The sequence below is a fragment of the Scyliorhinus canicula genome, chromosome 13 (genome assembly GCF_902713615.1).
Source record: "Scyliorhinus canicula chromosome 13, sScyCan1.1, whole genome shotgun sequence".
Taxonomy (NCBI): domain Eukaryota; kingdom Metazoa; phylum Chordata; class Chondrichthyes; order Carcharhiniformes; family Scyliorhinidae; genus Scyliorhinus; species Scyliorhinus canicula.
The window spans coordinates 147,016,024-147,039,426 of NC_052158.1; the positions used below are offsets into that span (position 1 = coordinate 147,016,024).

The 23,403-nt window shown below is 46.5% G+C and overlaps 1 protein-coding gene across 3 annotated transcripts in view; it reads left to right on the plus strand.

Moving 5' to 3' along the window:
* LOC119975763 (mediator of RNA polymerase II transcription subunit 12-like protein) overlaps positions 1–23,403 on the plus strand; it is a 640,706-nt gene that overhangs the window by 531,622 nt on the left and 85,681 nt on the right. For all 3 annotated transcript variants that reach the window (XM_038815591.1, XM_038815593.1, XM_038815592.1), the window contains exons 28-34: positions 5,774–5,962; positions 7,503–7,577; positions 9,265–9,455; positions 12,207–12,368; positions 17,646–17,757; positions 19,206–19,295; positions 21,857–21,966. In XM_038815591.1, the coding sequence (XP_038671519.1) occupies positions 5,774–5,962; positions 7,503–7,577; positions 9,265–9,455; positions 12,207–12,368; positions 17,646–17,757; positions 19,206–19,295; positions 21,857–21,966 (929 nt within the window). The remainder of the gene's footprint in view (positions 1–5,773; positions 5,963–7,502; positions 7,578–9,264; positions 9,456–12,206; positions 12,369–17,645; positions 17,758–19,205; positions 19,296–21,856; positions 21,967–23,403) is intronic.

Sequence of the window (23,403 nt, forward strand, 5' to 3'; positions counted from 1 at the left end):
ATCCGATGCAATTTGCTGACCTGGTTGAGCAGAAGGGGATTGGGAGACCGACAAATTCTTCACTTGGTTTGCTTTGTGCCTGTCAAGAATAAAGCCAATGCTTGTTGACTCTCAACTTTCAAAACTAGTGTAATTTTAGAACTGTGATTGTCCTCATTCCCCTGAATCTGGTGCCTGTAATGTAAAGGGAGGGGGATGGGAGGGATGATAGGGTGGTGGTGGGAGCTGGTGTTCGGGTCCGTGTTTTACACGTAAGTGCTACGCTCCCGCATTGTTCAGCAATCTGTGTCAAGCCTGCTGTGGTGGGAAGCCAGTATTTTAAGTAGTTGAGGCTCTAATGCCTTCAAGGGTCTAGTTAAAAATTTCTCTTTGGCTGTATTTTCTATTTGCCCCACTCAAATTGTAATTCCTTTTCCGTGCTCAGCTCTCCCTCCAGCCTGCAGTAATTCCACATAAATTAGGCCGAAAGCTCCCTTTCATGCCACGTCTGAATCTGAAATTAGGAAGTGAGCCTAATCCAATTCCCCCACTCTCATCACCAACCCAACCATTCTCCCACCTCAGACGTATTTGTGACTTTCCTTTGTTAAGCAAACAAAGGTAGTTTGTACAAACAGAAGGACAAGACCAGGGAAGTACTTCTGAGGCTGCATAAGATTCTGGTGCAACCCCTTTTGGAGCATTGTGAGCAGTTTTGGGCCCCGTATCTAAGAAAGAGTGTGCTGGCCTTGGAGAGGATCCAGAGGAGGTTCACAAGAATGATCCCTGGAATTAAGAGCTTGTCATATGAGGAACGGTTGAGGACTCTGGGTCTGTACACGTTGGATTTTAAAAGGATGAAGGGGGGTCTTATTGAAACTTACAGGATACTGCGAGGCACAGATAGAGGGATGTGGAGAGGATGTTTCCACTTGTAGGAAAAACTAGAACCAGAGGATACCATCTCAGACTAAAGGGATGATCCTTTAAAACAGAGATGAGGAGGAATTTCTTCAGCCAGAGGGTGGTGAATCTGTGGAACTCTTTGCGCATAAGGTTGTGGAGGCCAAATCACTGAATGGCTTTAAGACAGAGATAGATAGGGTCTTAATTAATACAGGCATCAGGGGATGTGGGGAGAAGGCAGGAGAATGGGGATGAGAAAAATATCAGCCCTGATTGAATGGTGGAACAGACTCAGTGGTTCGAGGGGCCTAATTCTGCTCCTATGTCTTATGGTCTTATAGTTTTAAGGGATTTGTATTGGTAAAGATTAGAAATAAGGTATAATTTTAAGTGGGTTTACTTTAGTGTTCCTGTGTAAGGAAGGGTAAAACTACAGTTAGATCCATGTAGGACAAAGGTGTTTATAGGTTCTTCTATTGTGCTTAGAGAGGTTACGGCGCCAAGCGTAACTAAAGGCTGGAAGAAACATTAAGTTGTTGCTCAGCAACTGGGGCCCTTTAAAGGTAGAAAGGGTTTTTGAATTTAGTTAGCTGAATTTATTTGCAGTCGGAGATAGGACACTGGGAAGATAATGGGCGGAGTTCTCCGCAGCCACGTGCCAAAATCAATCTTTAAGCGGGAGCCGGTGCTGCACCCGCGATTCCCGGAGAATCACTCGCACAAGGATTACGCGGAGTGGCTGGGGGGCCATTGACAGAGGCCCCGCCCCCAGAGATTCTTCGGGCCAAACTGGCTGTTCCTGAGGCGTGGTTCTAACCACGAATTGCCAATCAGGAACCTCGGGTGGTGGGTGGATCGAGCACCGGGGGTGGCCTCATGGTGAGCGGGGCAGCAATCGGGCGGCTCGGATCCGCGTGCGCGCGCCATCCCGGGGGGGGGGGGCTCTAAATTGTCGATGTCGGTCTGCGGTCCGAGTCCAACAGCGCGGGGTGGGAGGGGGAGTAAAGGAGTAGTGGGTCGTAATCAAACTTTTCATGTTACATGTTTTTTTTTCTTCTTGTTAAAAATAATTAGCGGTCCTGTGACTCTGTTCCTGCACGTTTTCGAAAGGAAAGTAAAAGTTACGGTACTTTAGAGCCAGGGTTCCAATCTGGGATCTTCCCGACCAGTTATAACATCAACTGAGAACGTAACAACCCTTCACAGCACCCCTTGCCGGGGCCTGGAGCATAATCTGGTTCAGGAAGCTGCTGTGTCGGTCGATTTAATAGCAGTCTGGAGACAGAATTTGTTTACTTTCCCATTCCTGTCTTCCCACAGACTCCAAACACTGGTATCGTTCCCCACCAAATCCTAATCTTTTTGGAAATGTTCCTGAATTCATTTGTGAAAAATCCTTGCTCAAATAAACTGTTCCTTCATTGAAAAAAAAATCTGTTTTCCTGCTTTGCATTGAGATTTGATTTGCCCTCATGGTACGGCAGGGTACAATAGTAGTTATGTCAGCAGATTAGTAATCAAGAGACTTGCAGTAATAATCTGTGGATTCGAGTGTACGTTCATTGATTAATTTTTTTATCCACTCAAGCTTGGATTGAGGTAATCAGAACTCTGCTGTTCGTGTCTTGATTCACCCTTAGTCCCATTCCCCTATAAACCCTTTCCTGGGTTGGATAGGAATTTTTAAAAAAACTACATTTAAGATGTAAGATAGATATAGAAATCTTTATTGTCACAAGTAGGCTGACATTAACACTGCACTGAAGTTACTGTGAAAATCCCCTAGTCGCCACATTCCGGCGCCTGTTCGGGTACACATAGGGAGAATTCAGAATGTCCAAATTACCTAGCAGCACGTCTTTCGGGACTTGTGGAAGGAAACCAGAGCACCCAGAGGAAACCCATGCAGACACCGGGAGAACGTGCAGACTCTGCACAGACAGTGAGCCAAGCCAGGAATCGAACCCTGCGTTGTGAAGCAACAGTGCTAACCACTGTGCTACTGTGCCTTCCCAATCAAGCATTCCCTTGCCATTAAAATTCTCATCCTCGTTTTCCATCTATGGCATTGCCCCTCCCTAGCTCTGTAATTTCCTCCAGCCGCTTCACCCTCTGAGAACTGCACTTCTCCAATTCTGGCCCCTTGCGCATGCACAGTTGAAATGGTTCCACCTGTCTCCTTGATCAGCCTTTTGGTCATCTGACCTAATATCCCCTGTCATATTTTGATTTATGATGGTCCTTAGAAGTACCATTGGAGATTTCATTATGTGCGAGATGCACTATTCGCATTCGTATGTAAAGCCGGAATTTTCTGCTCATACCTGTTCTTTTTTCACTGAATTCCTGAGGATGAGGGGGTCGCTGGCTTGACCAGCATTTATTGTCCATTCCTAATCCCTTGAGAAGTTGGTGGCGAGCTTCCTTCATAAACCACTGAAGTCTGTGTGGTGTAGGTACACCCATGGTGCTGTTAGGGAAGTAGTTCCTGGATTTTGACCCACTGACAGTGAAAGAACGGAGACAGGTTTCCGAGTCTGATAGTGTTTGGCTCGAAGGGGAATTTAGGGGTGGGGGTGTTTCCATGTGTCTGTTGTCCTTGTTATTTTTCTGAATTTGCTTTTTGGAATGATGCTTGAGACCTGCAGCCTTGACAACTGAGTAACTTACTCTTCCCTTTCGTGGGGTAGTTATGAGTCAACCTCATTGGTGTGGGACTGGAGTCACAAAAAGGCCAGACCTCGTCCTTTCCTCAAGGACACCACTAAACCAGATGGGTTTGACACCAACCTGGTAGTTTTAGAGCCGGCGCTAGGATACAGGGTGTGGAAGAAAGAAGGTAGGGGTTGCCTGGGTAATGAGGCAGGGGCAGGATTTGGATATGGGACAGGTCAGGGGAAGAGGTTGGCTGTGTGATGAGGATGGGGTGGAGGTTTGTTGTGTGACAGAACAGCGTTAGGGTTTGGCTGTGTGACAGGTCGGGGTCCGGGTTAACCATGCACGGAGCAGGAATAGAGCTTGGTTGCACTTTGGCGGAGGGGGAGGGTTTGGTTGTGTGACAGGTCAGGGGTAGGGGTTGGCTGTGTGATGGGGAGGGATAGAGCTTGGCTGTGGGATAGGGAGGAATTGGCTATGCTGACATGTCAGATAGGGTTTGGCTGTGCGATGGGACAGGAATAGAATTTGGCTGTGATGGGGGAGTGGTATAGGTTGGCTGTGTGACATGTGCCTCTCTTTCTCGCTGAGGGTCTTTCAGCACACAAGCGATGTTTTGAAAATTAAAGTGGGCACGAGACCAATAGTTGAAACCACTTGTGATGCAGATCAAAAACCTGATGAACAGAATAGAGGCAGAATTATAAAGGACCTCACTACACTGAACCGCAGAAAACTGGAAAAAGAAATATTTGAAAGCCTCACAATTAGTGCCCAATTATATTTTTTTCCAATTGAGAGGCAATTTAGCATGGCCAATCCACCTACACTGCACATCTTTTTAGGTTGCAGGGCTCAGACCAACGCAGACGCAGGGAGAATGTGCAAACTTCACACGGACAGTGACCTGGGGCTGGGATCGAACCCGGGTCCCCAGCACCGTAGGCAGCAATGCTAACCACTGTGCCACTGTGCTGCCCTTTTGATAGCATTTCCAATCTATGTTTGTATTGTTGGATATTAGAAATCTGGTATGGATTCAAGTGAGTTTAATTTAGTGTTGCAGTTTAAGAAAGGGTTAAAATTGTCAGAGAAAGATATTTGCATGTTTGGGGGCTTTGGTTTAATTTGGCTTAATATGCTTTGGCAATTTACGAAAGGAAAAGTAAACAAGTGTGAAGAAAGCTGTTACTTAGTAATCACGGATTACCTTTAAGTTAGAAAGACCTTCTGAGTTTAGTTTTACCTGGGCCCAAGGCAGGTTGAGCTTAGCGGCTAGAGAGGAAACAGCCCTCGCAGCTCTGCCTGAAGCGGAAGCAGGACAGTGAAGGACCAAGAAGAAAACTAATCCCCAGAAACAAAAGAACAACTAGTTCTTTAAAAAACAGGGAATTAAAAGAGAGCTCCCAAGAAGCTTGAAAGGAACTGGAATTTGAACAAGGTACTGCTCATTGAAGTTAAAGAGGGAGCTGAAAAGTGCAGACCTGGTGAGATTGGCTAGTGAGAAGCCGGATATCCGAAGTGATCCTCTGGTTGGTTACCTCCAGCCTGTGAAGCAATAGGGTTTTATGGGCGTGCCTGAGAGATCGTGTGAAAGTGTGACTGTACGTGACAATTCATGACAAGAAATACTGAAAAGGAGAGTTTGAAATCCTGGAAGAGGATCCTTCCTGAAAACAGCTGAATGAAAGCACCATTTGGAAGAAGATTCTAAGCCGGGTCTTTTTTAGAGTGGTGTTTGGAAACATTTGTTTGATAACTGGGGGGTATTTGAGGAGAAATCCACAGATCATTGATTGGTGGCATCTGTTTCAGGGTGGAGTGTGTTTGACCACAGTTAACCTGTTGGTTTACAGGGATTGTGTATTTGCTGAGAACATTATAGTGTTAGATGTATTTTGTAATCTGTGTCATCCTCAAAATCTGCGTGCATCTGTGAAAATAAGTGGTAGTAAAGGAATATTTTATTATGGTCAAACTTTTCATGTTTAATAATCATTTTTTTCCTGTTGCTAAAAGCTAATGGGCAGTCCTATTCATTCATATTTTCTGAAAGAAAAGCAAATGTTAGGTCATTTGAGCCAGGGTTCCATTCTGGGACCTTCCCGTCCAGTAGTAACATCAGCTGGGATCATACCAAATGGAGAATAGGTCAGTAGGACTCGTGTTCTCTTTCTTTACAAGTTAATGCAATTTGTGTTTGACATTCTGTTTTTCATTCTACTCTTGCCAGGAGTGGGTAGGGGAGCATTGCCTAAAGGAGCCTGAGAGACTGTGTACCGATAAAGATCTAATACTAGACCCAGTACTCTCTAACAAACAGGCAAGGCAACTCCTGCAGCTTATCTGTTATCCGCATGGCCTTAAAGAATGTGTGGAAGGAGAGAGTCCTCAGCGTCAACATGTCAAGCACATCCTACAGGTAAGAGGGGCGAACACATGGCAAGATTTACCTCTTGGGTCAGATGGCTTCATACTTGTTTTTTTAATAGGGTTGTTCAGCTCACTGATAACACAAAGCAGGGACTACCAAACTGGGATTCTCCAGGGGTCCACAAAGCTGGCAGCTGCTACATGACTGGGAAACACCGGTTCGAATGCGCAAAGTTTAAAAATAGTTGGAGAAATCAAATGGACCAACCAGAGCAAGACCTCTTGGGGGCACTGCATCCAATGCTCAAAGAAGTGGGGTTACTGAGTTATGGGGATAGGGTGGAGGTGTGGCCTTAAGCTACCGATGGGAAAAGAGATTCCCGCCGGCCGGCTGAAATGAAAGTAGAATGTCCGGATTCATGGGAAGGATTCTCTCAGTCCAGGGCCGGGCCGGAGAATCCCTGTGACCGGCGCGAATCGCACCATGCCATCCTGACGCCAAGCGCGATTCTCCGCAGAGTGGAAAATCGGCGCGCCCCCCCCAGCGATTCTCTGCCTGGGATGGGCTGAGTGACCATCGTAAAAAAACGAGTCCCGCCGGCGCTGTTCACACCTGCTCTGAACCGGCGGGATATCGGCGTGGAACGGTCCAGGGGGCAGCCTGTGGAGGGGGGGAGGGAGGGGTCCAACTGTGGGTCGGGGCCTCTGATGTGGCCTGGCCCGCGATCGGAGCCCACCGATCGGCAGGCCGGCCTCTCTGGCTGGGGGCCTCCTTTGTTCCGCGCTGGCCCCTGTAGCACTACGCCATGTTGCGTCGGGGCCGGCGCGGAGAAGGGAGCCACTGCACATGCGCGCGTTAGCGCCGGTGCCACTGCGCAGCGTGGTCCACTCCAGTGCCGTGCTGGCCCACTGTAGGGGCCAGAATTGCTGATCCTGAGGCCATGTTGATGCCGTCAGCACTTTTCCTCAGGATCACACAATCCCGCCCCATATATTTCTAATATGCAGGTCTGGAAAAATTAACATTGAAAGATTACTTTGTCAACCAATCACTTTGGGTTAAGTCATCATCTGTTCTTCTAATATTCGTACGTGTGACAGAACAAATGAGTTATTGCAGAGAATTGCTCAATATGATATAGCTTTGTCTTAAATCTGTGCTTGTACAAAGTAACATTTGAAAAATTCTGGGTCAAAGGACTGCTCATCCTGTTCACCTGGTGGTGAAAATATTTTACAGAAACAATCATATTTCAAAAGAAAGTTAGGTTTCTGAAATGATTGGGGAGCTACCAATTTGTAATGTGTGTGCTATGGAAAGGGCACCAACGCTAAATATGATTCCAATTACTCTAGGAACAATTAACTCAGTGCAGATGGAAGATAAATTTAGGGCAACTGTGGGCTGAACGCAACACCAAGCCATATATTTATCATACTATAGAGCACTTTAAAAAAAAAATTACAAGTGTTTCCTGTATTTTTTTACCAATGTTTGAGGGAAACGTTATTGAAGATATTGAATAAAAATAAAGAAACAAAGTTGATCCATGCAACTGTTTTTCATCCCTGCCTTTGATTCTGTTTAGAATTTGGACCAGTGGACACTGAGACAGTCATGGTTGGAGCTCCAGCTAATGATCAAGCAGTGTATGAAGGAGCCTGTGAGTATAACACACCTCCTCCTCCTCCAGACTGATGGGTTTTGAACAGATAAGTCGTATCTTGATATTTCATTGGGGTTTGTAGGATTTTGAAAGGAATTGCTAGGGTAGATAGAGAGCAACTTGTTTTGCTGGGCGGAGTCTCGGTCCGGAGTTTTAAGGCCACTCCCGCCGAGAGTTCAGATCCTGCCAACGTCACTCGACGTTTGAACGGCATGCAGTGGGAAAAGTCACTGCGACGGAGCCAGAACATCGCTGCCTAGGACAGGGGAACATAACCAATAATTGTATGTACATTAGGGCGGCACAGTGGTTAGCACTGCTGCCTCACTGGGCCAGTGACCCGGGTTCAAATCCAGCCTTGGGTGACTGTGTGGAATTTGCGCTTTCTCCCTGTGTTTGTTCTCTGTGTGTTCCGTTTTCCCCCACAGTCCAAAGATGTGCAGGAAGGGTGGATTGGCCATGCTATTTCTATGGGTGCTAATTTTATTCAGCTGACATGGATTAATTTAGGGTATCTCGCCTAAATAGATATACGTGTGTTTTATATTATGTATTTTATAAACATATATATTTAAATATATATATATATCTGGTGCAGCCAAATGAGCAGGCTGAAAGGGGCTGTTCTTGTGGAATGTGCACCATGTGCAATGTTTGTCTCTAAATAAAAGGTTGGAAGTGATTAAAAATTAGGCTGCAGTATTCTATCCTTCACAACCTGGTTATCCAAGTTTTGGTAGTGAAAATAGTCAGCCCACACAGCAGAGAAGTTGGGAAACACGTCTGTACCCAAAATGCGGTGGAAGTGTGGAGCTCTCTGGAAAAGAGTTTGAGAACAACTGACGCTGCACAGGCCAGAGTTTAATGGCTAAAACATGAAAGTTGATGAGAAATGTGCAATGTATGTAAGGCTTTCAATATATTATAGATTATTTTGGTAATTGAAATGAAATGAAAATCGCTTATTGTCACAAATAGGCTTCAAATGAAGTTACTGTGAAAAGTCCCTAGTCGCCACATTCCGGCGCCTGTTCGGTGAGGCTGGTACGGGAATTGAACCGTGTTGCTGGCCTGCCTTGGTCTGCTTTCAAAGCCAGCGATTTAGCCCTGTCCTGTGCTAAACCAGCCCCTATAATAACAGGAGAAATTGAAATTGGGTGATCTGTTTCTTATTTGTTCGTAGAATGTGGCCGTCACTGGCTAGGCCAGCACTTATTCCCTATCCCTAATTGCCCTGTTTCTACCTCCTCTGTGCAGTAAAATGTTACTGTGAGGGTCACCGGTTGCTTCTGCAGTGGGAGAAGGGGAAGGCAAAACACCTTTCATTCTAACAGGGAAATGCATTTGGATTTGCCTATGTTAAAAAGATGAAAAAAATGAAAATCGCTTATTGTCACGAGTAGGCTTCAAATGAAGTTACTGTGAAAAGCCCCTAGTCGCCACATTCCGGCGCCTGTTCGGGGAGGCTGTTACGGGAATCGAACCGTGCTGCTGGCCTGCATGGTCTGCTTTCAAAGCCAACGATTTAGCCCAGTGTGCTAAACCAGCCCCTAAACCCCCACGGCCGATCCATTTCCTACATGGGCCATCCATTGCGTTTTGACATCCGAAAGGTGATCCACATTGTCCTTGAGGTGTGTCTTTCCAGCCTTGTTGCCCTCCTGAATGGTGATCTTTTCGTCAGGGCCCTGCGTCGATTGCTGAGATGAACACGTTGTTGGAAAATATTGCCAAAGCCACCATTGAGGTCTTCCAGCAATCTGCTGAGCTGAACAGCAGTGTTGTGACAGCGGGAATTGGGCTGTTTAACCCGAGCAATAACTGCAACAATGGAAACAGCAACCCAAGGCAGAATGGCAAGAAAACATTCCTCAGGTAAAGCAAGGCTTCGTCTATACTGTGAACAGAATTAAATGATAGATGCTTAATGATACATGTCAAGAACCTGACGATTGTTCTGTGTTTTGGTTATGATGACATAACTTAAGGATGATCTTATAGAGGTCTATAAAATAATTAGGGGCATAGATGAGATAGATAGTCGAGATCTTTTCCCAAAGGTAGAGGAGTCTAGAACTAGAGGGCATAGATTTAAGGTGAGAGGGGAGAATACAAAAGAGACCAGAGGGGAAATTTCTTCACACACAGGGTGGTGAGCATCTGTAACAGGCTGCCAGAGGCAGTGGTAGAGGCGGGTACAATGTTTTCCTTTTAAAAACAGTTAGACAGTTACACGGGCAGGGTGGGTATAGAGGGATATGGGCCAAATGCGGGCAAGTGGGACTAGCTTACTGATAGAAACTGGGTGGCATGGACAAGCTGGGCCGAAGGGCCTGTTTCCATGCTGTAAACAGTATGTATCTATGACATACCAGGATGCAGCTCGATACAATGGAAAGATAGTGACTAGGGGCAGCACGGTAGCACAATGGTTAGCACGGTTGCTTCACAGCCGCCAGGGTCCCAGGTGCGATTCCCGGCTTGGGTCACTACCTGTGCCGAGTCTGCACATTCTTCCCGTGTCTGCGTGGGTTTCCTCTGGGTGCTCCGGTTTCCTCCCACAGCCCAAAAATGTGCAGGTTAGGTGGATTGGCCATGATAAATTGCCCTTAGAGTCCAAAAAATAAGATTAGGTGGGGTTACTCAGTTACGGGGATAGGGGTAGAGGCGTGGGGCTTAAGTGGGATGCTCTTTCCAAGGGCCTGTGCAGACTCGATGGGCCCTATGGCCTCCTTCTGCACTATAAATTCTACACCTGTAGTTACTGGAAGGGTAGGAACTTGAAGAAATTGCTTGAGAGACTAACTGGCAGTAGAAAGTTGGCATTTAGCAACTCCTGTATTGGCCAACTCCAGTACTTCATGCTCTCACATTTGATAAGTGAGTGCTCAACTCTTCATTTAAACTTGTCTGACTAAAGGGTAGAGTTTGAGTAGCGGTGCCACTTAAAAGAGATTTCAATAGAATCATAGATCCCCATAGAAGGAGGCCATTCGGCCCATTGAGTTTACACTGACCCTCTGAAAGCCCACCCTACCACACTGCCCCATCCCTGTATCCCCATAACCACATCAAACCTTCGGAGACTAAGGGGCAATTTAGCACGGCCAATCCACCTAACCTGCACATCTATGGGCTGTGGGAGGAAACCGGCGCACCCGGAGGAAACCCACCCAGATGCGAGGAGAAAGTGCAAACTCCACACATACAGTCACCCGGGGCCAGAATTGAACCCGGGTACCTGGTACTGTGAAGCGGCAGTACTAACCACTGTGAGAGGGGAGTGAGCACCACGATCGTGCTTGGGAGGGGACTGGCCCGCAATCGGTGCCCACCGATCGTCGGGCCGGCGTCTCAAAGGGACGCACTCTTTCCCCCCCCCGCCGCCCCGCAAGATCAAGCCGCCACGTCTTGCGGGGCAGCGGAGGGGAAGACGGCAACTGCGCATGTGTGGGTTTGAGCCAACAGCCGTCGTGACGTCAGCCGCGCTTGCGCGGGTTGGAGCCGGCCAACCTGCGCATGCGCGGCTGACGTCATTAGGCGCGCCGGCCGCGTCATTCTCGGCGCGCTGGGCCTTGACGCCAGTGACAAGGCCCCACGGCCGAGATTTACGGCACGACCCTCCTAGCCCCCGGGGGTGGTGGGGGGTTTCACAACGGCGTCGGGCCTTGCGGAGAATTCCGCCCAGGATCAATTCTGCAGCCACCAGTCGGACTCTGACCACTCTTGCTATGTGAGCTTAACCAAGAATGTTGGCAGGGTGTTTGACTGTGGGAGCTGTTGTAGTAGAACATAGTGTCATATGGCTGGATTTTATGTTCCCCAGTCACAAAGTAACCCGCGTGAAGCACTTTGGGATTTATCAAGCTGATGATCTAATGCAGATTGTATCGCCTTATTTCTGCCTGACGAGAGGCAATTCAAACACAGCCATGGTTAGCAATGATCTGATTATAGTGATGGAGCTCTGGTGTCGAGCTCGGTATGCATTATACTATACAGTAAACCATTGTGAACCCCATGTAGTTTGCTCAGCATTACCCGGCACATGAGACTAATTTACAGCTCTCATTTCGCTGCCAGCTATTCCTACTCTTTGCAGTCTGTGGTTGTAATAAAAGTGGTGTTTCTTTGAAGAGATTTGTCATAACTGAGGCTGTTGTGTCATAAAATGAAAAGGAATTTAAAAGGACCCAGTTTCTCAGCAACGGTAAAGTGTAGGGTCAGGCTAGCGTTTGAATCGATAGCGCACCTTGCATCTTCCTTACTCTTGATTAACTTATCTTCCCTCTTTCCAGGTACTGATAGGCCTGTTGTGTATTTCCAGAAGGTTTCTGTTTAGTATTTCAAATTGTTTTCTTCCCTCTGCTACCCTCCCCCAAACACTTTGTCAATCTTCCTTCGAAGTCCCCGGTGCATAATGAATATTCTCTTCTGCATTTTTGGACACTGGGCTTGCCAAAGGCCACAATTTTAATTGAGCTGAAATGAATTAACGTCGCTTGAATAGGTTTGCAATAAACAAGAGGGTAATTGGAATGTGCTCCGATGGCCATTTGATGGGTTTCTTTATGTGTGTGCGTGTGTGTTTGTTTGTGTGTGTGTGTTTGTGTGGCTTTCATTCAGCTGTTCAGAGAGGAAAGGAGATTGGCTAGTGGCACCGCTGATTGCAAAACTGCCCACATCCGTTCAGGGTCGCGTGCTGAAGGCAGCTGGGGAAGAGCTCGAGAAGGGTCAACACTTGGGGTCATCGTCTAAAAAGGAAAGAGACCGGCAAAAGCAGAAAAGGTAAGGCAATCATCACTCAGGACTAAACAAAGAGAACCAGGACAGTAGACAGGCCATTATTCCCATTGTAATCAAAAATATTTTGAGCAAAACTTCATTTAAATAAAGAAAAGACCATGAAAATCCTCCGTTTCGTTCACAGAATCACACGGTGCAGAAGATGCCCTTCGGCCCATCGAGTCTGCACCAAACATGTGAAAAACACCTGGCCTAGCTACATAATCCCATTTGCCATAACCCTGAATGTTATGACTTGGCAAGTTTTTTAAATATTCATTTACGGGCTGTGGGCCTCGCTGGTTAGGACAGCATTTATTGCCTATCCCTAGTTGCCCTTCAGTGCTCATCCAGTTACTTTTTAAAGGGTGTGAGACAACCCGCCTCGACCATCCTCCCAGGTAGTGCATTCCAGACTGTCACCACCCTCTGGGTAAACCTCCCCTAAACCTCTTGCCTTCACATTGAACTTGTGTTCCCTTGTGACTGACCCTTCGACTAAGGGAACAGCTGTTCCAACCCACCCTGTCCATGCCCTTCATAATCTTTCACACCTTGATCAGGTTGCATGTCAATTTTCTCTGCTCCAACGAAAGCAACCCAAGCCTTACCAACCTTGCTTCCTAACTTAAATGTTCCATCCTAGGCAACATCCTGGTGAATCTCCTCTGCACCCCCTCCAGTGCAATCACGTCCTTCTTATAATGTGGCGACCAGAACTGCACACAGTACTCCAGCTGTACCCTCACCAAACTTCTATACAGCTCCAACATAACCTCCCTCCTTTTGTAATCTATGCATCGATTGATAAAGGCAAATGTCCCATATGTCTTTTTCACCACCCTATTAACCTGCCCTCCCGCATTCAGAAATTTATGGACAAGCATGCCAAGGTCCCTTTGTTCCTCGGAACTTCCCAGTGTCAGGCCATTTATTGAATTTTTTTTTTTAAATTTAAGTATCCAATTATTTTCTTTACAATTAAGGGGCAATTTAGCCTGGCCAATTCACCTAGCCTGCACATCTTTGGGTTGTGGGGGTGAGACCCACGCTGACACAGGGAGAATGTGCAAACTCCACATGGACAGTGACCCAGAGCCGGTATCGAGCCCGGGTCCCGAGCACTGTGAGGTAGCAGTGCTAACCACCATGTCATCCCCCATTCATTGAATTCTTCCTTGTCAAATTTCTCCTTCCAAAGTGTATCACCTCACACTTTTCAGGGTTAAATGTAATCTGTCAGTTAACTGTCCATTTGACCATCCCATCTATATCTTCCTGTAACCCAAGACACTCGACCACACTGTTAATCATTTCAGAAAAGAACAGACCATGAAAGTCCTCTGTTTCGTTCCTCTATCTTTATTTGTGCACCTCAAATGGGACGGCTGAGGCAACTGCCCCAGCTGCAGTGCAACCCGCCACAATGCACAAGAAATTGTTTAAAAGCACAGAATAAATCTTTCTCCTCTGTCTAAATGGTCTCAGTCACCATCCCAATGGAAGTGAGAGGGGTTTGGTGGCCTGGCAAGTTTGACTTGCAGCGGGGGAGAGTTAAACAGGGCTAAATAGTGTAGCAGTCTGAACAGTTTCCTTTCAATGTGCCGAACAGACTTGATAGGGCAGCACAGTAGCATTGTGGATAGCACAATTGCTTCACAGCTCCAGGATCCCCGGTTCGATTCCGGCTTGGGTCACTGTCTGTGCGGAGTCTGCACATCCTCCCCGTGTGTGCGTGGGTTTCCTCCGGGTGCTCCGGATTCCTCCCACAGTCCAAAGATTTGCAGGTTAGGTGGATTGGCCAAGATAAATTGCCCTTAGTGTCCAAAATTGGCCTTAGTGTTGGGTGGGGTTACTGGGTTATGGGGATAGGGTGGAGGTGTTGACCTTGGGTAGGGTGCTCTTTCCAAGAGCTGGTGCAGACTCGATGGGCTGAATGGCCTCCTTCTGCACTGTAAATTCTATGATTAAAATAATTCTATGATAACAGGTGATCACCGTGTGTAAAGGGATTTAGGGAGGGAGTTCCGGAGGACGGATCCAAAGCAGCTCTAGGCTGAAAGAACAGGAACACAGAACTTGGTGAGGTCCACGGCAAAAGAACAAAGAACAGTAGAGCACAGGAACAGGCCCTTCGGCCCTCCAAACCTGCACCGGTCATGATACCAACCTTTGCCAAAAACTTCAGCACTTCCTTGTGCTGTATCTCTCTATACCCATTCTATCCATGTGTTTGTCAAGATGCCTTTTCAACGCCGTTATTGTGTCCGCTCCCATAACCTCCCCAGGCAATGCGCTCGAGGCACTCACCACCTCTCTGTAAAAAACCTGCCTCGCACGTTTCCTCTAAACATTGCCCCATGGACCTTAAATTTATGCCCCCTGGTGATTGATCCCTCCACCCTGGGAAAGAGTGCCTGCTGCTCTATCCATGCCCCCCATTATCTTGTAGACCTATATTAGGTCACCCCCCCCAGCCTCTGTCTTTCGAATGAAAACAGTCCGAGTCTATTCAGCCTCTCCACACAGCTAACACCTTCTAGACCAGGCAACATCCTGGTAAACCTCCTCTGCACCCTCTCCAAAGCCTCCACATCCTTCTGGTAGTGTGGCGACCAGAATTGGGCACAATATTCCAAGTTCGGCCTTACCAAGGTTCTATACATCTGAGGCATGACTTGCCAGTTTTTATACTCCTCAATGCCCCGTCCAATGAAGGCAAGCATTCCGTATGCTTTCTTGACTACCTTGTCTACTTGTGTTGCCACCTTCAAGATCTGTGGATATGCACGCCCAGATCTCTCTGACTTTCTACATTTCTAAGAGTTTTGCCATTTATGGTATATTTCCCCTCTATGTTAGACCTACCAAAATGCATTACCTCACATTTGTCTGGGTTAAACTCCATTTGCCATTTCTCTGCCCAAGTCTCCAACCTATCTATGTCCCGCTGTATCTTCTTACAATCCTCAACACTATCTGCCACTCCACCAACCTTGGTGTCATCCGCAAACTTACTGATCAAACCGGCTACATTTTCCTCCAAATCGTTTATGTACACTACAAACAACAGAGGCCCAAGCACAGATCCCTGTGGAACACCACTAGTCACAACCTTCCATTCAGAAAAACACCCCTCTACTGCTACCCTTTGCCTTCTGTGACCGAGTCAGTTATGTATCCATCTTACCACATCACCTCTGATCCCGTGTGACTTCACCTTTTGTACCAGTCTACCACGAGGCACCTTGTCAAAGGTTTTACTGAGGTCCATGTAAACACCATCCACCGCCCTCCCCTCATCAATCATCTTTGTCACCTCCTCAAAAAACCCGATCAAGTTAGTGAGGCAAGAACCTCCCCTTCACAAAACCATGCTGTCTATGAGTCCCATTTGTTTCCAAATGGGTATAAATCCTGTCCCTGAGAATTCTCTCCAATAATTTACCTGCAACTCACATGAGGCTCACCAGCCTATAGATTCCAGGATTATCCCTGCTTTCTTAAACAGCGGTACCACATTAGCTATTCCCCAGTCCTCTGGGATCTCACCTGTGGCCAATGAGGATACAAAGATGTCAGTCAAGTCCCCAGTAATTTCCTCCCTTGCGTCCCTCAGTATCCTGGGGTAAATCCTATCCGGCCCAGGAGATTTATCTACCTTAATATATTTTAAAAGACCCAATACTTCCTCCTTTTCGATGTTTTAATAACTTTTTTAATAATCGCTTATTGTCAATGATGTTACTATGAAAAGCCCCTAGCCGCCACATTCCGGCGCCTGTTCGGGGAGGCCGGTACGGGAATTGAACCCGCGCTGCTGCCTTGTTCTGCATTACAAGCCAGCTATTTAGGCCAGTCTGCTAAACCAGTTAACATGATCCAGACTGTCCACACACCCTACCCAAGAATTATCATCCACAAAGTCTCTTTTTTTAGTGAACACTGATGCAAAGTACTCACTTAATAGCTCGTCCATTTCCTCTGGCTCAACACATAGATTCCCCCCACTGTCCAGCAGAATGGTACAGAGGGAGAGTGAGTACAAGGCCACAAAGGGGGACTTAACTTCAGGAATAAGTGTAAAAAAACAAATCTTTTAAATTGTTCTTAAAAGCAACAATTTGGATGTTGCAGAGTTCCATGTGGTGAGGATGTAGAGTAGCGTACAAAGGAAATGTCTCATAATTCTGGAATTAACACCATTTGACTTCTGCTGTTTCTGTTATAATCTGCAGCCCTAAGCTATTTCTGGACATGCACTTGATTATCTGAAGCTATATTATTTCAGGCTACATGACTGTTGCATGCACGAGACACTGTGCTCATTGCTATCACAGAACACCTAACCTTCGCCCCAAAGCAGCTGCTCAACATTCCATCGAAGTTTCAATATTTGAGATTCCTTTTCGAGATTCATCAGGCTGGGATTTCCCAGTTGGTTCCTGATCCAGCTGGGGAAGCTACCTCCCAGATGGGGTTAGATTCAGCATGGCCCACGGCTGGGCAAATTCACTGCTGAGCGGCCAGCAACAGGTGCCGCAGTGACACCCTGGCGACCCCTTCAATATGAGTGCAGCAGCTGCCATGGCAGCAAGAGCTACCTCAGCGGGGGACATCCATCACCATGAATTGGCCTCAATGACGGGCCTTCTGCTTGGGGAGACCTGAGCATTGTGATTGACTGCAGGCAAATTAACAAAAGGCCTCACGTGTCTGGACTTCCTGTTGTGCAGCCACTTCTGCTGCATTACTGGGCTCCTGCCACGGCGGAGGGAGCTGTATGTGATGGGCAAAATTGTAGCCCAGCTGCACAAGAGGGACTAATTGCCCCACGGTGTGCCCTAAGTGGATACCTGCTGCCGTCAGCCATGTCGCAGTGCTGACCCGACGTGAGTTGATAGTATTTTCCTCCCACACCCCTTCCACTGGACCGGGAGAATTCAGCCCATTGTCTCCCAGGTCCATGTTTCATTTCAGTGAGTCTTTACATGGTGAACTGGACTATGCATTTTAGTGGGAACTGTGTTTGAATCAGTGATAAGGTCTGTGTCTTGTAGTAACTCGTTAGTACAGAACCTGAATGTTGCTGAGAAGAGCGATAAGCTGCTGAAGATTTTTATCTTACATTGGTCAGGATTAATGCAAGAACGCCAAATTTCACACAATTGAAACAAGTCAGACTATACGAGCTGCACCCAACCTCAGATATATATCTCTCTTCTGCCTGTTTGTATCGTGATTAACCCCCTATCTGTCACTTTTTTTTCTTGTCTGCAGCATGTCACTGTTGAGCCAACAGCCATTCCTGTCCTTGGTCCTCACTTGCCTAAAGGGGCAGGATGAGCAGAGAGAAGGCCTGCTGACCTCCTTACAAAATCAGATCAACCAGGTAATCAGATCTCGGAAAGGGAATCGGCAGATACGTGGCGTGGCACTGGGGCCAGTGTAGCTCTTGAGGATGAAGAAAGTTGGATAGTTCATGAACTATGAAAATCGCTTATTGTCACAAGTAGGCTTCAATGAAGTTACTGTGAAAAGCCCCTAGTCACCACATTCTGGTGCCTGTCCGGGGAGGCTGGCACAGGAATCGAACCGTGCTGCTGGCCTGCTTTAAAAGCCAGCGATTTAGCCCAGTGAGCTAAACCAGCCATGGTTCAGGCCAGTGAGCTAAACCAGCTAAACTATGCAGTATACTTTGACAGTGGGCTTCATTGAATTGAACTCTAAATTGATTTGCCAATGAGGGATTGAGCTGTGCAGCTTATGAAATTCAAGCAGCCGAAGCTAGCGGCATTGATGATGCAACAGGCATTCCAGTATATTGCCTGTGGGGGCGAGCACGGGTGTGCTTTGAATTCTCTTTATTGAATCTGGAGGTTTGGTAATCTACAACATGATACAATGAAACCCATGTAGCTAATCCTTGAACTGTCAAATTTACTGAATGACTATTGTCCTACTGGCCGGTTGGTGATCTTGTTTCCTCTGGTGGATGAAATTGATAGATTAACACCCCAAACCAGTCCAATATTTAACTTAATCTTTAACCTGACATCTGGCTGTCTGGAAGCTGTCAATTACAGCCTACTAAAAGTTATTTCTCTTTGAAATGAACAGAAACCTTGCAGATCAAGGGCAATTAGGGAGGGGAAATAAATGATGGTATAGCCTGTGACGTCCACATCCCATGAATGAATTAAAAAAAGATTTTTTTGAAACCTAGGTAGGTATTGGGCCGCCCGCTCACAATGGCAGCCCGATAGCAGGATTCGCAACCGAATCCCTCGCTGTCTCCGCCATGCATAAATTTGCATGGCAAGGGACGGTGAATCACTTCTGGGTTTTGCTCGTAGCGCCAGTGTAAACCAGAAGCAATTTAGCTGTGGCGGGAGAACAAAGTCTTCCAAATGGAGAATCCAACCCAAAGTAGATCCAAGATGACATCCAACAGACATTTACACCTGATATTGGGCTTGATCCTACACTTAATCTTCGCCAAAAGGGTGAGAAATGACCTTAGTAAAATACATTCTAAAAGTGGAATTTTCACCCAGTTTGAATGGTATGTTCTCAAGTTCTGGACATATTACAGTAGATATGACCTTGTATTGTCAGCATTGCTGTATTCTGGATTGACAGAAATATGCAAATAGTATCTTAAAACTTCCTCTGCTGTAAAACTAGAGAAAGACAATTTTTATCCGATTTGAACAATCTGGAACAAATTATGTTCGCAGACTGGTTTCAAATCTCAAGATCATTGGTAAAAGAGAATGGATTGAGGTTAATGCTTTTTTGTCAGCTGTTAAAACCCACTCTTCCACACAATGTTCCCAGATTTTGAGTAACTGGCGGGAAGAACGTTACCAGGATGACATAAAAGCCCGACAGATGATGCACGAAGCTCTGCAGCTGCGTTTGAATCTGGTGAGAGAGCGGCGTGGCTCGCTTCAAACATATTTCTTTTAAAAACAGGAAGCTGTTCCTCAAAGTGAGGACAGTAAGAAGTCTCACAACACCAAGTTTAAAGTCCAACAGGTTTGTTTCGAATCACTAGCTTTTGGAGCGCAGCTCCTCCCCTAAGGTGAATGAAGAGGTGGGTTCCACAACCACATATATAGACAAAGTCAATGACGCAAGGCGATACTTTGTATGTGAGCCTTCACAGATAATTAAGTCTTTACCGGCCTCCACATCAAAGTGAGTAAGCATGGGGCAGCAGTGGTCAACCCTGTGCACAGTTACCCTGGCCCCACGTTGCATGGTGTTGGTGGAATTGTGCATTTTGCCATCTCTCTTCTGCCACTCTAAGAGAGCGCAACGTGTGATGTTTCTGGCACCTTGAGAGATGGGAGAGGGGAGCTAATGTCAACCTCCAGGTGCTCACCTGCCGTGTCCCAGATACAAAATGAACCTAAGCAGCGAATGTCTCACAGCCTTTCAATTATAGAGCTGGAGTGGGCGAGATACCTTGCATTTCCAGCAGCCGTGTTAAGGAAGTACGGCAATAGTGTGGAAGGTTTGTCAAGCTGCCAGCCATCGGGAAGGCAAGTCTGTTAGCCTTTATAGCAAAGGGTTGGAGTATAGGGGAAAGGAATTCTTGTTGTAATTATATTCGGCTTTGGTGAGAATACGCCTGGAGTACCCTGTTGAATTTTAATGCCCTTCAGCTGTGTGCAATGATGGTTCAGTAGTTATTTTCTGGGATTGAGCAGAATGGGCTAATCTTCTCTAGCGTTCAGCAGACTGATGGCTGACCTCATTGAAAAGCGTAATATAGGCTGGACGAGGTTAATGCTGAGAGACTCCACCCTGGCTGGAGGGTCTAGAACCAAGGGACAGAGTCCCAGAGCCAAGCTTCCGTCATTCAGGAAGCTGTTGAGAAATTTCTTCACTCAAGTTCTTTGGAATTCTCTACCCCAGAGGGCTGTGCACGCTCAGTCATTGAGTATATTCAAGACAGGTTAACAGATATTTTTGAACACAAAGGGAATAAAAGGATATGAGGATCGGGTGGGAGAGTGGACTTGTGGCTGAAGGTCAGTCTTGATTTTATTGAATGACGGAGCAAGCTCAAGCCACTGTAGGGCCTCTTCCTGTTCCTATCATGTTCCTGCTTGTGTTTTAGTTTGAAGAGGGAGATTTCGCCAAGGCAAAAAACCATGATATCGGACACAAGCTTCACCGGGTTTGACTCAATTTTTGTCATTACGTTGAAGGTGTAGGTATATTATAGGATTCTCAGGTGGTTTGACAGGGTAGATGCTGAGGTTGTTTCCCCATGTGAGAGAGTCTAGGAGCAGAGGGCACAATCTCCGAGGGGTTGCCCATTTAAGACAGAGATGAGGAAGAATTTCTTCTCTCAGAGGGGAGTGAATCTGTGTGATTCTTTACCGCAGAGGGCTGTAGAGGCTGGGTCGTTAAGCATGTTCAAGGCTGAGATAGACAGATTTTTAATCAGTATTTTAATCTGATTTTTAATCAGAATCAAGGGCTAGGAGTATAAGGCGGGAAAGTGGAGCTGAGGATTATTGTATCAGAGCAGTCCTGCCCCGTTGAATGGCAGAACAGAATCGATGGGCTGAATAGCCTACTTCTGTTCCTACGTTTTATGAGAGTATTTCTGGAGATAGCTGCATCTCAGGTGGCCAATAAAGATACTGCCAATTGTGCGGTTTCCTTGGATTTGGCCTCTGTAAACATAGTCTAGGGTGAAGAGTCAAATCTAACCCACAACGTGCTAAAAGCTCTTGTTCCAGTATTATGGAAGAGGTGCACAATATAAACAGGGCAAAGAGCCCAAAAGTATGACTGAACTTCTGAAATGTAAAGTGAGCTTCATCTAAACATTATAAAGCTTGACCTCCCATGGCACCACTAGTTTATATTCTGTTTTCTTTGCCTAACAATCTTCCTGGAAGTCGGCCCCACTCAAGAGGAAGAGTTTTCTTCATGAGAGCAGGTGCTTGCTTCTTTCCCCACTTTGTTACTTCTTCATTGCTGGAGTTAGCAGACTGGTGACAACGTGCAAATATTTTGCCAATTGGCACTAATTTTCCAATCTCTTTCACAGGCCGGTTGAAAAGGGTTAAAACAAAATGTCACTAATTCTGTAGGGGGAATTATTCTGTATTTGGCAATCTGGTATATTATGCAGGCAAGGTCTGGCCTGGGCAATGCCGAGCCAAATCGGTGTGTGCTCTGGCAAAGATGGCAGACATCCCATTCGTAACATCGATTCTGGTGAATGTACAAGAGGCCTCCCCAAATCTGACGGAATTCGATCGCGAGAGAATTTCTCAACCCTCTTCTGTTCAATCACGGTTTTAAAATAGTCCCTTGACTCATTGCATTCAAATATTTAAATAAAAATTTGTTGGCCTGCTCAGCTAACTTTTCATTTTGGAAAGAATTGATATTTAATGGGATTGATTGTACATAATGTATTTCGTCCTTGTGGGTAACTGTTTTTGCATCTACCTTTCCAGGTTGGTGGGATGTTTGACACTGTCCAGCGCAGCACCCAATGGACGACAGATTGGGCTGTATTACTTCTTCAGATAATTACCTCAGGAACTGTTGACGTGCAGACGAACAAGTAAATATTTTTTTTAATTAATAATGAGGCAGAGGATAAGTGCTGAACAATCTGAATAAATCACATGGGAATTTATATTGAGATTGAATGTATAGACAAGTCGAACATTTTTGAGGAAAGTTTTGCTGAGTTTTGAAAAATGTTCACACGTCCACTGTCGTGTAACCTGAAGAAGATAACGGGCATGATATAAACCCCCCCCCCCCCCCCCCCCCCCCCCCCGGAGGCTTTGAACAGTGGGGAAACCCATTGACGGCAGCAAGACAGGAAGATTCTTCTGGCAGTCAATGACTAGCCGGCTCCGCGCTGGAAAACATGGGGTGGGGGCAGGGAGTCAAAATTCCCATGCATTGTGTCGGGTCGGAGAACTTTTCAGCACCAAAGGAAACATTTTGGGCCTTTGTGTGTATGCTCTACATCAAGCTCTATGATACTACTATTTACTGTTTTCCCATTTTCCTCCTTTTTATATACCATTTTCGGCAGACCCTCTGACCACCTTATACCTGTAATGAGGGAAAATGCTGGGGCAGTAATTTGTTGATTGGACTTTGCCAGCCTGCATCACGCAAATTAAAAGAGGAGCCACAGTTAAAACTTTAGCTTCTGTCGTCTCGTTGGAGATCTTAAAATTTAGCACTTTGCATTTTGTATTCACCCTATATCCTACATCTCTTGCTTTCATAAAAACACAGAAAATAGGAGCACGGGGAGGCCATTCGGCCCTCCAAGCCTGCTCTGCCATTCATTATGATCATGGCCAATCATCCAACTCAATAGCCTAATCCCGCTCTCCCCCCCCCCCATAACCTTTGATCTCCGTTGCCCTAAGTGCGATATCTAACTGCTTCTTGAAAACATACAGTGTGGGATTCTCCGGCCTGCCCAGCATCCGGCGAATCCCGTCCAAGGTCAATGGACTTTTCCATTGTCTGCGTCTCGCCGGTGGCGATCTTGCGGGGGATGGGGTGGAAGAATCCAGCCCGCAATGTTTTGGCCTCAACTACTTCCTGTGGTAACAAATTCCACAGGCCGACCACTCTCTGGGTCAAGAAATTTCTCCTGAACACTGTCCTAAATGGTGTACCCCTCTGACTGTGACCCCTGGCTCTGTAAACACCCACCATCGGGAACAGCCTTCCTGCATCTACCCTGTCTAGTCCTGTCAGAATTTTATAAGTTTCTATGAGATTGCCCCTCATTCTTCTGAACTCCAGCGAATACAATCCTTTTTTTAAAATTTCGAGTGCGCAATTATTTTTTCCAATTAAGGGGCAATTTAGCGTAGCCAATTCAGCTACCGTACACATCTTTGGGCTGTGGGGGTGAGACCCACGCAAACAGTGGACGACTGTGTAAACTCCGCACGACAGTGACACGGGGCCGGGATCGACCCCGGGTCCTCGGTGCTGTGAGGCAGCAGTGCTAACCATGCCG